Source organism: Bidens hawaiensis, unplaced genomic scaffold (assembly GCF_021521415.1).
Source record: "Bidens hawaiensis isolate Kalapana, Puna unplaced genomic scaffold, B.hawaiensis_p1.1 tig00020329_1, whole genome shotgun sequence".
NCBI lineage: Eukaryota > Viridiplantae > Streptophyta > Magnoliopsida > Asterales > Asteraceae > Bidens > Bidens hawaiensis.
The window spans coordinates 333,001-346,091 of record NW_027493092.1 but is presented as its reverse complement, the minus strand read 5'-3'; the positions used below and the strand labels follow the sequence as shown (position 1 = coordinate 346,091).

Sequence of the window (13,091 nt, the reverse complement as noted above, 5' to 3'; positions counted from 1 at the left end):
ATATTAGTTTCGTGAATCCATATTAAAAGATTTTTACTTTGAAGACTCGTAATACCATTAAGGGGATGATTTATCAACCAAGTCTCATAACAGGTTATTATTGTACATAGTGATCACAATATTTTTATGGGTAAATGCTATAAAATAAATACTCAATCTCACATTGCATGATGTTAGTCTGGTCTGGCCACCATGGCACCATAATTTAGTTAAGTCGCACGAAATGACTGGTTAACAATATTTTCATCGTATAGTGAACACATTACATTACGTTTCATCAACTATCATAACAACTAATTGTTCAGATATAACTCCTTGTTTAAGCATTATTTTTGTTTGTTAATTAATAAATATTGTTAACCAAAAGGCTTAAATTTAAGACCTTTGAGGCTTTGAATCTCATTTCATTTAGATGGTCATACGACCTTAGATTAATTAGATGTTTGCATCGTTGATAAATTAGAATGCTTTCATCAATTAGCATATCGAACAGTAAAACTTCCTTTAGTAATCTATCAAACACCTTAAAGTATTTAACGCCAATGTTTTAAAAACCGGTATTTTACCCATACCGGATTTGGTTAAAAATGGTACAACCGGTTGAACCGGAATACACCGGGAGGTTCAATCGGATTAAACAATTTACCTTGTCGTTCCATATAAATACACTTTCAACTCAAAAAATTACCCAAAAGTACATTAATTAACATCACACTTGAATCAAATATCACACATGAACAATGCTCGAGTCAAAAACAAAGTTTATATACTTTGTATACGAAATTAGTCGATTACAAAAGATGTAAATAAACCAACATTGATTTGTATGATACCAAATTGGTTGATTAACTAATCGTCTTTTATCGTGTTTACTCTTTTCAACTTTATCCACTATGTTAAACGTCATCTTTAAAAATATGGGCCGCAAAAAATATCAAAAATCTTTTGGATTTAAAACCGGTTTGCCGGTTTAAACCGGTATTTAAAAAAAAAAGCAAACCGTCCAAAAATACCGGACTCTAAATACCGGTGACCTTACGAAAATCCGGTATAACCGGTTCAACCGATCGATACATACCGGTTTTTAAAACACTGTTTAACGCCCCCATATCTCAAGTATTGAGATAGTTCAAAACGCTATAAACAAAGAAAGAAGGCATTTATAAATACTTGAGACATAGTCAATCTATCAATCTATCCTTTTTCCTTTTAAAACCTACCCCACCTCAATTTCCTTATAAATCATCATTCATCAGTCTCCACCAATGGAGGCTGACTGAGAACTAACCACTCACCCCTTGTCCCTCTCCACCATATTCTCTCATATTTACCATTATACCCTTCAATTTCATGGAGCATAGAAGAACCTACATTGTGGTGTTGTACACTCAATTACTATTGAACATAGTTCAAGAAACTGATGCATCAATGGAGTTCAAGAATCTGACCCTACCTGGCCAACACCCTTCCCCTGACCATGTTTCTCAAGATATTCAAAGGTACATCGTTTTCTGCACAATGTACCTTACTTTACCTATTTTAAGTTATGTGCCTTGGTGAATTAGGATTGTTTTTAGTATTTTTAAGAATGTTTGGGTTAAAAGCACATTGTGATTGGATGAGCCAAACCAAAATTTAAAAACTAGAATAATATAAACACATTCCATATTTTGGCTAACAAATATACAATAAAATAAAATGACAAGTATTCTGCACTAGTGGTAAAAAAAATGATGTATTTTGGTAAAAAAAAAAAGCATGCAAAATAAAAAAATGGCAAGTATAGAGCCATAAATCTTTATTGGCTAAATTTTATTAATTGGAATAATTACATGAGCAAAGTGAAAGCAAATTACATATTACAGTAAAAAAAGGTTTATATTATTACAAAGCCATTATTTTATTATGAAAAAATCCGTCAAAAAAATTATGGCATATCAAAGTCTCTGAACACAATTATTGCATACTAACCCAACATTTGATAAGTATGTTGTAACTATTAATGGTAAAATAAATTATACATTTTGAAAAAAAAAAGGTGTTTAGTAAATTAGTATAGAGCCATAAATCTTTATGGGCTAAAGTTTAAAAGTTTGTAACAAAAAGAGCAACTTGATAACAAAGTATATAATTTGGTAAAAAAAATTATAACTAATTCTGTTAACAATAAAACAAATAATTGGTATGATGTGTGGTTAGGGTATAGAATATGAGATTTAGTCATTTAATCTATGTGGAGTGTAACATTTATTCATTCAATCTATGATGTTTAGGCTATTAATATATGTTTTTTTTTTTGAATGATCAATTTTTATTAAAAAACTATGAATGTATGTAATATTTTTACTAGAAGATAATATTTGGCTCGTTTCAAATCTTTCATGTGTTTTAACTAATGTTGTAAAAGTCGTTAGACGGTCCAACGCGGTCGACTGGGGAGTTGCGAATACTCGGGAGTAGTCGGGGATTACTCTGAAAATACCTAAGGAGTACTCGGCCGAGACGAGGAGTACTCGATCTAGGCGGGGAGTAATCGGGGAGTACTCGGCCGCCTACTCGGGAGTTTTACAACAGTTTAAGAAACTTTGTCTCTGTCTCTGTACCACAAACCTTTGAACAATCGCCTTACTTTAGTTGTTAAATATAGTTAGGCTTTGTAAGTAAAATAATATTTAATTCAGCATATATTTAAATTAAAGTTTTGATGATTAAAGTGTTTATTGATATAAGAATATTGGTATCTTGGTGATGGGATAAAACTTAGTGATCATAAGGTATTGGGTTCGAATCTTACAAGAGAGGTTTTTTCTCAAATGTTGAGTCAATTGGTGGCTTGGTGATGGATATGATCGTGTGGTACCACTTGTGGCACAATGATATTCCAGTGATCCGTGAGTGATCCAAATTAGTCGTTCAAAAATAAAAAAAGATTAAGAATATTGGTGAAAACTTGTAGACAAAAATTGGTAATTTGTAAAGAGGATTAATTGATGTTTTTCCTTTTAATTATACTTGAGTCCAGTGTTAACATAATAATATAATTGCTCCACTTTTTACTTTTTCTTTGTTCAAGATATCATAAGTTGGTCCCCCTGTTAACGATTTATGCACTTTTGCTTTTTATTTTTTATTTTTATTTTTGTATTTTACATAATCCATAACTAATCTCAAATTTTCAGTTAAGATTATGTGAGCGTTAAACCTTTATATAGGCCAAATACGTTACATATTATTTTTATTGTTTTGACAAAAGATATATAATAACTGATATAAAATTCTATTAAAAATATACTTTTTTAACCTTATATTTAAAACTCCTCCTGCTTAGGTCCTTTATGCCCAGCCGGCTAGGTTGTACGTTGATGATAACTGTATAGGGGCTACTACTGGGGTTCAGCAGGGAGACCCCCTTGGGCCCCTCCTCTTTGCCTTAGCATTACACCCTCTTGTTCTCCGGGTACAAAATGACTGTAACCTCCCATTTCATGCTTGGTACTTGGATGATGGGACTATTATTGGTGGTGCCAACGAAGTCGCTAAAGCCCTAGACATTATCAACTCGGAAGGGCCATCATTGGGGCTGCAACTTAATATTAAGAAAACCGAGGTTTTTTGGCCAACGTGTAACGGGGTGAAAGTCAAAGATGGGCTCTTCCCTAGTGGGATTGGTAGACCAGAGAGAGGGGTAAAGCTCCTTGGAGGGGCTGTTAGTCGAGATCCCTACTTTATTAAGGAGTTGGCGAGGCGGAGAGCATCTCGTGCGGTTGATCTTATGAAACTCTTACCTTGCCTTAGGGATCCCCAGAGCGAACTCCTCCTGCTTAGGTCTTGCATGGGGGTTGCTAAGTTGCTTTTTGGGTTACGAACATGCCACCCCCATATGATGGATGATGCGGTATCCTGTTTTGATAAGGGGCTACGAGAAGCCATCGAAGACATAGTTGTATGTGGAGGCCCGTTCTTTGGTGATCTTCAGTGGCGACTTGCATCTTTACCGATGCGCTTAGGGGGTTTAGGCCTTCTTTCGGCTCATGATGTCGGGGTTTACGCTTTTGTAGCGTCGAGGGCTCAGTCTTGGAAGCTACAGAATCACATCTTAAGGAATAGCGGAGTTGTCGACCTGGACCCAGACTACGTGCAGGCCCTGGAACGCCTAAATGGCGCTCTCCCAGACTTTGACATTGGCGGTTTCTCTAATATGGACACCGCCCCACCAAAGCCTCAAAAAACTTTGGCGAATGCCCTTTTTGGAAAAATCGCTCAGAGCCTGGGAGAAGTTTTTGGATTGTCCCCCCGACAGAAGGCGGTTTTTGAATGCTTACAAGGTCCTCATGCCCAAGATTTTTTGACCGTTATCCCGATTGATGGCTTGGGCCAAAGCATGTCTGCGGTTGAGTATAGGGTCATTCTTAAGTACCGTTTGATGGTCCCAATGTACCCCGAAGACGAAACATGTCCGATCTGCCGTAAGGCCTGCCTGGATAAATTCGGAGAGCATGCGGTTCATTGCAAGGAGATGCCTGGGTTCAAATACCGACATGATTGGGTGCGGGACGTTCTTTGGGACATCTTAAGGCGAGCTGGGATATCAGCTAAAAAGGAAGCCCCCGTAAACTTCCTTACAGACCCCACGGAAGGGAGATCCACTCTACGACCGGCAGATTTGCTCGTCTTTGGTTGGGCCGGGGGAAAACACGCTTGTGTTGACCTCACAGGGGTATCTCCCTTAGCTGGTTTGAGGGATAATGGGTTTGTAGCTGGGCAAGCAATAAAAAGGGCTGAAACGAAGAAGGTGGAGAAACATGCTAAAGCCTGCGAAGAGAACCAACATGTTTTTGTCCCTCTGGCTTTTGATACATTTGGCTCCTTGGCACCGGAAGCTATCCGTTTTCTAACCAGGGTCCAACAGGTTGTGCATAGCAATGTGTCGACTCCAAAGGGGCAGGGGTATGTCTTTAGCAGGTTAGGGTTTGCAATTCAGAAAGGGGTGGCGGCGCAGCTTGTTGCCCGCCTACCTGCTATATTGATGTAATATCTATGTTTCATCAGTAGAAATAAATAAAATATTGAGTGTTTTCCAAAAAAAAAAAAAAAAAAAAAAAAAAATATTTAAAACTAAATTTAAAAACCCGTGTATTACATGGTATAAGCTAATCTATAAAATTACAATGAATAATTAAATACAAATAAAATACAAGATAATTAAATCTTTTTATATGTAAAAAATGTGTAAAGCCCCCGAACCCGGTAGCCCTACTTTAGCGTCGGATTTACTCATAAACACAGTTCTGCAAATCAGAGTTTATTAAAACTTTTCGCGGAATATAAAACATCAATCATTTGTTACAAAACATTAAATCTTTTCTTTGATACCATAACACAAAACTTTATATTTAAAACATTTTTCTTCTTTCTTTAGATGCCAGCCGTTCAATCCATGCCATGTGCCATCCTCATGCTAACTCTATAATCAGCTCACCTGCGTGCATACTAAAAGTCAGCTACGCTGAGTGAGTTCTAATTAATCATACACTATACAATACACATAAACTTATATTCTTTCAGTCGTACTTTCATACTTTCTTTACATACATAATCATACGTTTTAAAGAGCCTTTCGCCATATAACCTCACAGATATTATAAGGGTCTGGTCCCTAACATCACAGATATTATAAGGGTCTGGTCCCTAACATCACAGATATTATAAGGGTCTGGTCCCTAGTTCTCGAATATTAGTAGGGTTCGATTCCCTATTCGTTACCATACAACCATACATCATACCTCGAGTATTATTACGGCTCGGTACCCTTTTCGTAACCATACAACCATCATTTCCTTCTTTTATTAACTTTATCACGTTCATACACATAAGCATACATATCATACTTACCTTATACATAGCGTTACAACCTGACTGTACGTGCAATATCCGAAGACCGTTCACGTACCATCAAGCAATCATTCATACATATCACATATGGCATACACTTATCACTTAGGATAAATGTATTAACAACACATCGAGTATGCACACAGCCCCGAAAACATAACACGGAATGGGGCTAGAAACTCACCCGAACACGGTTACGTTCACCGTTAATCGTAATCCCTTTCTTCAGTTGTGCACGGCTGACTGTATAACAAGTATACGTATCAATCAACTATCACTACTCATATCATCTTTCTAGTCTTAACTACTACCCACAACGAACGGGGGTCCGGGGGCAGCGCCCCTGGCAGCGGGGTCTAGGGGCGGCAGCCCCTAGCAGGGTCCAAGGGGCAGAGCCCCTGGCTGGGGTCGGGCTGCCAGGTCAGCTTGGAAAAATTTTATTTCCATTAACTGTCTTAACACATTTTTCATTAGGTTTTTAATTTATTTTCTAATCGAACTTGACTCTAGACGAAGTTAAACCTTAGGCGAACTTAGCTTTAGGCGAAGTTGTCATCAGGCGAACTTAGCTTTTAGGCGAAGTTGTCATCAGGCGAACTTAGCTTTTAGGCGAAGTTCATCAGGCGAACTTAGTTTGCAGGCGAAGTTGTCGGCTGCAGCTACTGTTCGTCCTTAATCATCTTCGTTTCTTAACCAAATAACTCGATTTAGGTATCCACGGAATCGTCTGACCAGCGCCTACAAACCCCAACCATCAATTCGGCCTAACATCGATGTTTAAGGGGTGCGATTTAGGCATCTAGGTTACGGGTTCTTTTATCAATCGATTATCCCATCAAATCTTAACCATTTACAGTAAGTTTAGCTTTGTTGGATTCGTTTTTACCATACAAACTCATATATGTCATTTCTCAAATCAAACCGAACCTATACGAACGATTTCTAACTATAACCGTACCTTGAACGAGTCGAACTACAAACACGGTTAAGCCTTGATGTTGTTTTGGTCCGTCACGACGTTCCAGCACCAACAAGCTCGGGTTTTCGCCTTCGTATCTTGGTTCGGGTTATAAGATGGTGTTGTGTGTTTTGGTGGTGTGTGGAATATGTGAGAATGAGGATTAAATGGTGATTAATGGCATTTATATTTAGGGATCATGGGCTTAAGCCCATGGACTCTCCTTCATTCTTTCATAACCCAAGTCCATAACCCATATCCATTACCCAACACTAGCCCGACCCATACCAACTCCTACTCTATTTATTTATTTCCATATAACCCGAGTAAACTTTCCCTCTATTATTAAGTAATATAATTAATATTACTTTGGAAATTTCGGGATGTTACAAAATGTCTTACAAATATAGTCCTTTATATCATCAAATGTATTTGAATTTTAAATCGAGAATCGGTTGTTCTATCATCGGTATACGATAATGAAGCAATGCCACTGAAAGCAACATTTAAAACAATGAGGCCTTTAGATATGAAGGATGTAGTTAAAGTCTTTCACAAAAATGTTTTTCACTCCATACGCTAAACCCTGAACACTAAACTTTAAACCATAAATCAAAAAACGCACCAGATTTTCCTTTTTGAACAGCTTTCATGATATCTTTATAACATACTGTTATTCAACTGTCACAACAGTCTTATACTAAATATAAAAAATAGAAAATTTGTCTATGATTTTTAAGACTTATTAAACATTGAATATTTGTAAAAAGTAAACAAAATTATTATAGTTTTCTTATGTCTCAAAATTAATTGTTAGTGTATTCTTTAAACATAAAATTTTTTATATACATTTTAATTTTAAAGAAAATATCTTTCTGACACGTAATTATTATATATATATATATATATTAATATTTGTTTTATATTAAGTACTTTTACAATATAATTTATAGTATTAATAATTCAATCAATGAAGATTGACCATTTAATATGGTATGTTGAATTTATAATCAATACCATATTTAGAACCAAGATATATTTTTTTTCTTTTTCATCAATAAAAAAGAAGTGATTTGTGTGGAAATTTGATAGTGAGAATTAGGTAGTGTTTGTTATGGAGGAATGTAAGGTGAAATGTAATAAGCCATTCCAAATGAATGAAAAAAAATATGTTTGGTTACCATGCATGAATGGAATGGATCATTCCAGACTGAATGAAACTCCTTCCATTTTTAGGATTTTCATTTCTTTGGGTATGGGTGTTTTTTTTTCAAATACTATTATAAAAGTATAATTATATTATTATTATTATTTTCTAATTATAGTTATTATATTATCATTGTCGTTTTGTATATTATAATATAACTATTATTATATTAGAACTATTACTACATTATCAATATATTTTATTTTTAAATCAGATAAGTTAACATTTCACAACGCATATACAGTTTAACGATCTCGTTGCAACATGAGGTCCTAAAAATACTTATTATGAATATTCATTTATTATTAATATTATTTATTTATTTATTATTATTATTACTAATAAAAATATTAATAATGATAAAGTGATTAATCATTCCATTCTTACATGGTAACTAAACATGACAATGGAATGGTAATAATTTATTTCCTTCCTTTCTCTATTCCATTACTACGTCCATTCCATTCCTTCATCTATTCCATTACCCCGTATCAAATATACCCTTAACCTCAGAATGACATGTGTCCAGAATTATTTTCTTTTATTAGTATATAGATGGATTAAAAGTGACCATATGACTTGAAATGTTTTTAAATTTGACCGTTAGTTACAGTTTTGGGAAACGGCAACTACACTTGCCGTGTTGGTTTGGCTATTGAAAGAATTTATTCTACACCATTTTTTCTTTAAAGCATCATTTTACATTAAGTTTTCTGAAAATAATAAAGACGGTTTACGAGTATAATACATAAACATTACCCATATTTCTAAAATAAAAAGTAATAATATAATTTAAACGTTTTCAACTTACAAGCTATAAACCGAAAGGTAAAATTGTCAATACCAAACAATGAACCGTGCCATATACATTTCAAACCAACCGAAATCATTTTAAATGGTCCTATCGATCTTCTTTTCTCATATTAAGGCAAATTTCTTGTTTCTGATACTTGAACCCATGTCGTTTGGATGTATAAAAGACTTTTCCTCTATTAACTCCAGACAGATTTTCTAACTAATTATGAACACCACATTCAACATTCAGAATAAGCCATTTTATACTAATATAATTAGATCCATCCACTAGCAAATCTATTTATATCTATATCTATATCTATACTATCTAATAAAAAACTAAAAGTTTGGCCATTTGTCACTTTCACATTAAATCTTATCATTTTTAACAAATTTATAATAGTAAAATAATATTTACCATTCTTAAAATTTATGCTTCAAAATTTGTTAATTTAATATTTACTTCCTGTATTTTTTTTCAAATATTTGATATTTATAATATCTTTTTCTTTAAAATGTTTTAAAGACTATTGTACAATGACTTGGTATAAATAGTGTTTAATAGGTTTATTGTTTCTCTTATATATCGATTATTTATTAAAATATTGTATTTTTACGAAATACCCGTATAGTAGACGGGTCTCAAACTAATACAAAATAAAACATGACTAGACTAGTAGACTTCAACCTATATATTTGTAATCTTCCTTGCATATATTAGATAAACTCACTTGATATGTTGACTGCAATAACTTTTAATAACATTAAGACAATAACAAATGAGACTATGGTTATAAGCCTATAAAGGACAATTTATACACTCTGATAAAATTTCACATTTATTTTATTATTGATTATTACTGAAATATTATTACCTTTTTATTCAGGAAGGTAAACATGTCGATCACAAGAAGACAAATGCTAACATACACCAACGTTGACTCATCAACCTCATGTTTGACCGGCAACCCAATCGACGATTGTTGGCGGTGCGACCCAGACTGGCGCCTCAACCGCCAGCGCCTCGCCGACTGCGGCATCGGCTTCGGTCAATACGCAGTCGGCGGGAAAGGCGGCCGCTATTACGTCGTTACCGACTCCTCAGACAACGACGTAATCAACCCCCGCCCAGGCACTCTCCGGTACGCCGTCATCCAAACCGAACCCCTCTGGATTGTCTTCCCAACCAACATGCACATCCAACTCTCCCAAGAACTAATATTCAACAGCTTCAAAACGTTAGACGGTCGTGGAGCCAATGTCCACGTCACCGGTGGCGGCTGCATTACATTACAATACATAACAAATATTATTATTCATAACATTCATATCCATCATTGTTACCAATCCGGTAACACCATGATCCGGTCCAGCCCGACCCATATCGGGTACCGAACGAGATCCGACGGTGATGGTGTATCCATATTCGGGTCACGGGATATTTGGATAGACCACTGCTCGTTGTCGCATTGTAAAGACGGGTTGATTGATGCGATTATGGGGTCAACTGGAATAACGGTTTCTAACAGCTTGTTCTCGCATCATGATGAGGTGATGTTGCTTGGGCATAGTGACGATTACTTGCCGGACTCAGGCATGCAGGTGACGATCGCGTTTAACCATTTTGGGAAGAGTTTGGTGCAGAGGATGCCGCGGTGCCGGAGAGGGTATATCCATGTGGTGAATAATGTGTATTCGAGATGGGAGATGTATGCCATCGGAGGGAGTGGGAATCCAACGATTAATAGTCAGGGAAACCGGTATACTGCTCCGGCCAACCGTAATGCCAAGGAGGTACATATATAAATATATTATAATTAGGACCGTTATCTGTAATCGAAACCTGACCTGAGTAATTGTTAACCTGAACATGAAAGTACCCATATTCATGGAACCTGAACCTAAACTTTTCTAATTTGGTTCGATTACTGGTTACTTATTTCCGGGTTTAGGGTAAATATGAAAAAACCGTTCTACTTTTTATACCCTAATATGAAAAAACCGTTAATAGTATTGCTTAATTTTTTTTTATTACATTTCGATATAAATTTTATAAAAATCTTAGTTTTATTTGATTTAAAGTATTTTTGTCTTGTAAATTAGAAAGGTGGTTTATTTTAAATCTAACTTGCTTTAATAAAATTAACATCGGAGTGTAGAATAAAAAATTTGTGTATTTAGTTTTTTTTATAATCTTATGTATTATATTATCAAAGAAATCATATTATAATGCTTAATGAAATAGTCGAAAAGAAATTAAATTTTACAAACTACAAGCCTTAAATACTTACCTAGTTTTACAATTAGTTTCAGAAATCATCTACATACTAAATCGCCTCAAATTCGGGTGGTACTTTTAAACCACAAAATCGAATTCTGTTGATTTTAACATGGAAAGTTGATCGAAAAGGTGACAAAGAGGGTGGAGACAGCACAAGAGCATTGGAAAGGATGGAATTGGAGGAGTGAAGGGGATATTCTTATGAACGGAGCTTTCTTCTTGGCATCGGGCGAAGGGCTAGAGCTTAAGTACGAGAAAGCCTATAGTGTAGAGCCAAAATCAGCAGCCTTGATTGATCAACTCACCATGCATGCCGGTGTGCTTGGTGGCAGGTTCGATCCTGTCACTTTTTAGTTTGTTAGATCAATTGGTTCCGTTTTTTTTTTTTTTTTGTTGAAACCAAACAAAACCGAATTCAGTAATTTGAAAGCGAACCAAAAATTGAAGTCGAATTGGTGTCAACCTAAGAACCAAATTTATGATAACAATACAATTCTTTTACATGGTTTAAAACCAAAAACAAAAATATACAAATACGGTTTATTCGGTTTGTACCGGCTTGAGAGAAATGGTATTGGGCTTTATTAAATATGTTATGGGCCAAATTGTAATAGGTGTAGAATGTTAGATATACAATTTGGGCTATTGGAGTAAACAGAAAACACTCAAAATAGTAGGTATTGAGCATTTGAGCCATATTAAATAAGAGCTAAAAAGTTTGTATTTATAGGTTCGGTTTATTCAGTATGAACTAGAATCTTGTAACCAAATACTCAATTCGGTTTTTGTTACAAATAAACCAAAAACCGAATACGTAATTCAGTTCGGTTAAATCAGATTGATATTCGACCCTGAAGTCACAATCACGATCTAAAGATGGGATTTTGATTACTTGCAGGAGCAATAAGCTTGGGAAGTGGACCGATGGTGATGGTAATGGTAATGGTGATGGAGGTGTAGGTGATGAAAATGACTATGGTGAAGATAGTGATGGATCTTCTCAGCCAGTTAATATGACTTTTATTTCATCTTTCTTGATTGCATTGTTATCGTTCTTGTTTATGTGTTCTTGCGATCGGCTTATGTTATTGTGACAAAAAAATATTTCGGAAAAAGCTATCCGAATTAATTTTGAATCGAAAAGGGATTCGAGTTTATGTTTTCTTGTATATCTGTCTTTATCGAGTTGGTTGATAAAATAATATCAAACTTTTTATTCTAATTTGTGTTTACCAACTTTTCATTAAAAAAGAACTATTTTAACGTTTTGGGCTACATAGGTAAAATAACTGGCCTAACTTGTTTAACGAATGATGTTTTAACATTTAAGTCCTAAAAATTATTTACTTTTTACAAAATGACGATTTGACCCTCTACTCAATCACGTGTTTTAAAAAAACTTTGTTAATACTATCATGTTATAAAAGAACTTGATAAAGTTGCTATTTCCTTTCAATCTATTGTATTATAACACCTTGATAATAAATATGAGGCATGGCTTTTGCCCAACACACCTCTTCAAACAAAACATTTCATTCACTTATTTACCTACACTTACGTACAAAGAATATACAATCTTTATATAATTACACTTGTATTATTAGTTTCATTTCATACTAACGAGTAAGGGAAAAATGGTTGGGCCTGCCTAGTCTGGGGGTTCAAAAACCGGTTCCAATGGTCCAAAAATGAAAGAAAATGGCTATAAAGCTGTTGGCAACGGCTATAAGTCGATTTTTATACTTTTAACGATAATAACTGGTTCCTACCTAGGTATTATCGGGTCGGGTCCGGAACTGGTTAATGTATAAACCAGGTAGGAACTGATTTTTGAGAATATATGTGGAACCGGGTAAGAACCATCGGGCTTTATCAGGTATGGGTCTTACTGGATAGGAACCATAACTGGTTTCGGGTCGGATTCAGAACCGGGTTTTCTTGCCCACCTCTAACAATCT

At 35.1% G+C, this 13,091-nt stretch overlaps 1 protein-coding gene across 1 annotated transcript; it reads left to right on the top strand.

Annotated features, from left to right (window-relative positions):
• The first annotated feature begins 1,349 nt into the window (after positions 1–1,349).
• Positions 1,350–12,270, top strand: LOC143560412 (putative pectate lyase 12). Its single transcript, XM_077048720.1, has 4 exons — positions 1,350–1,499; positions 9,740–10,646; positions 11,263–11,465; positions 12,032–12,270. The coding sequence occupies exons 1-4, from the start codon at positions 1,351–1,353 to the stop codon at positions 12,225–12,227; spliced, it is 1,455 nt and encodes a 484-aa protein (XP_076904835.1). The 5' UTR covers position 1,350; the 3' UTR covers positions 12,228–12,270.
• The last annotated feature ends 821 nt before the right edge of the window (positions 12,271–13,091 follow it).

Bases quoted from the DNA above. Each gene is read 5' to 3' on its own strand.
- LOC143560412 (XM_077048720.1), top strand. From the start codon at position 1,351: ATGGAGCATAGAAGAACCTACATTGTGGTGTTGTACACTCAATTACTA. The intron at 10,647-11,262 runs GTACATATATAA...TTGATCGAAAAG, and splicing joins CCAACCGTAATGCCAAGGAG to GTGACAAAGAGGGTGGAGAC. The intron at 11,466-12,031 runs GTTCGATCCTGT...GATTACTTGCAG, and splicing joins GCCGGTGTGCTTGGTGGCAG to GAGCAATAAGCTTGGGAAGT.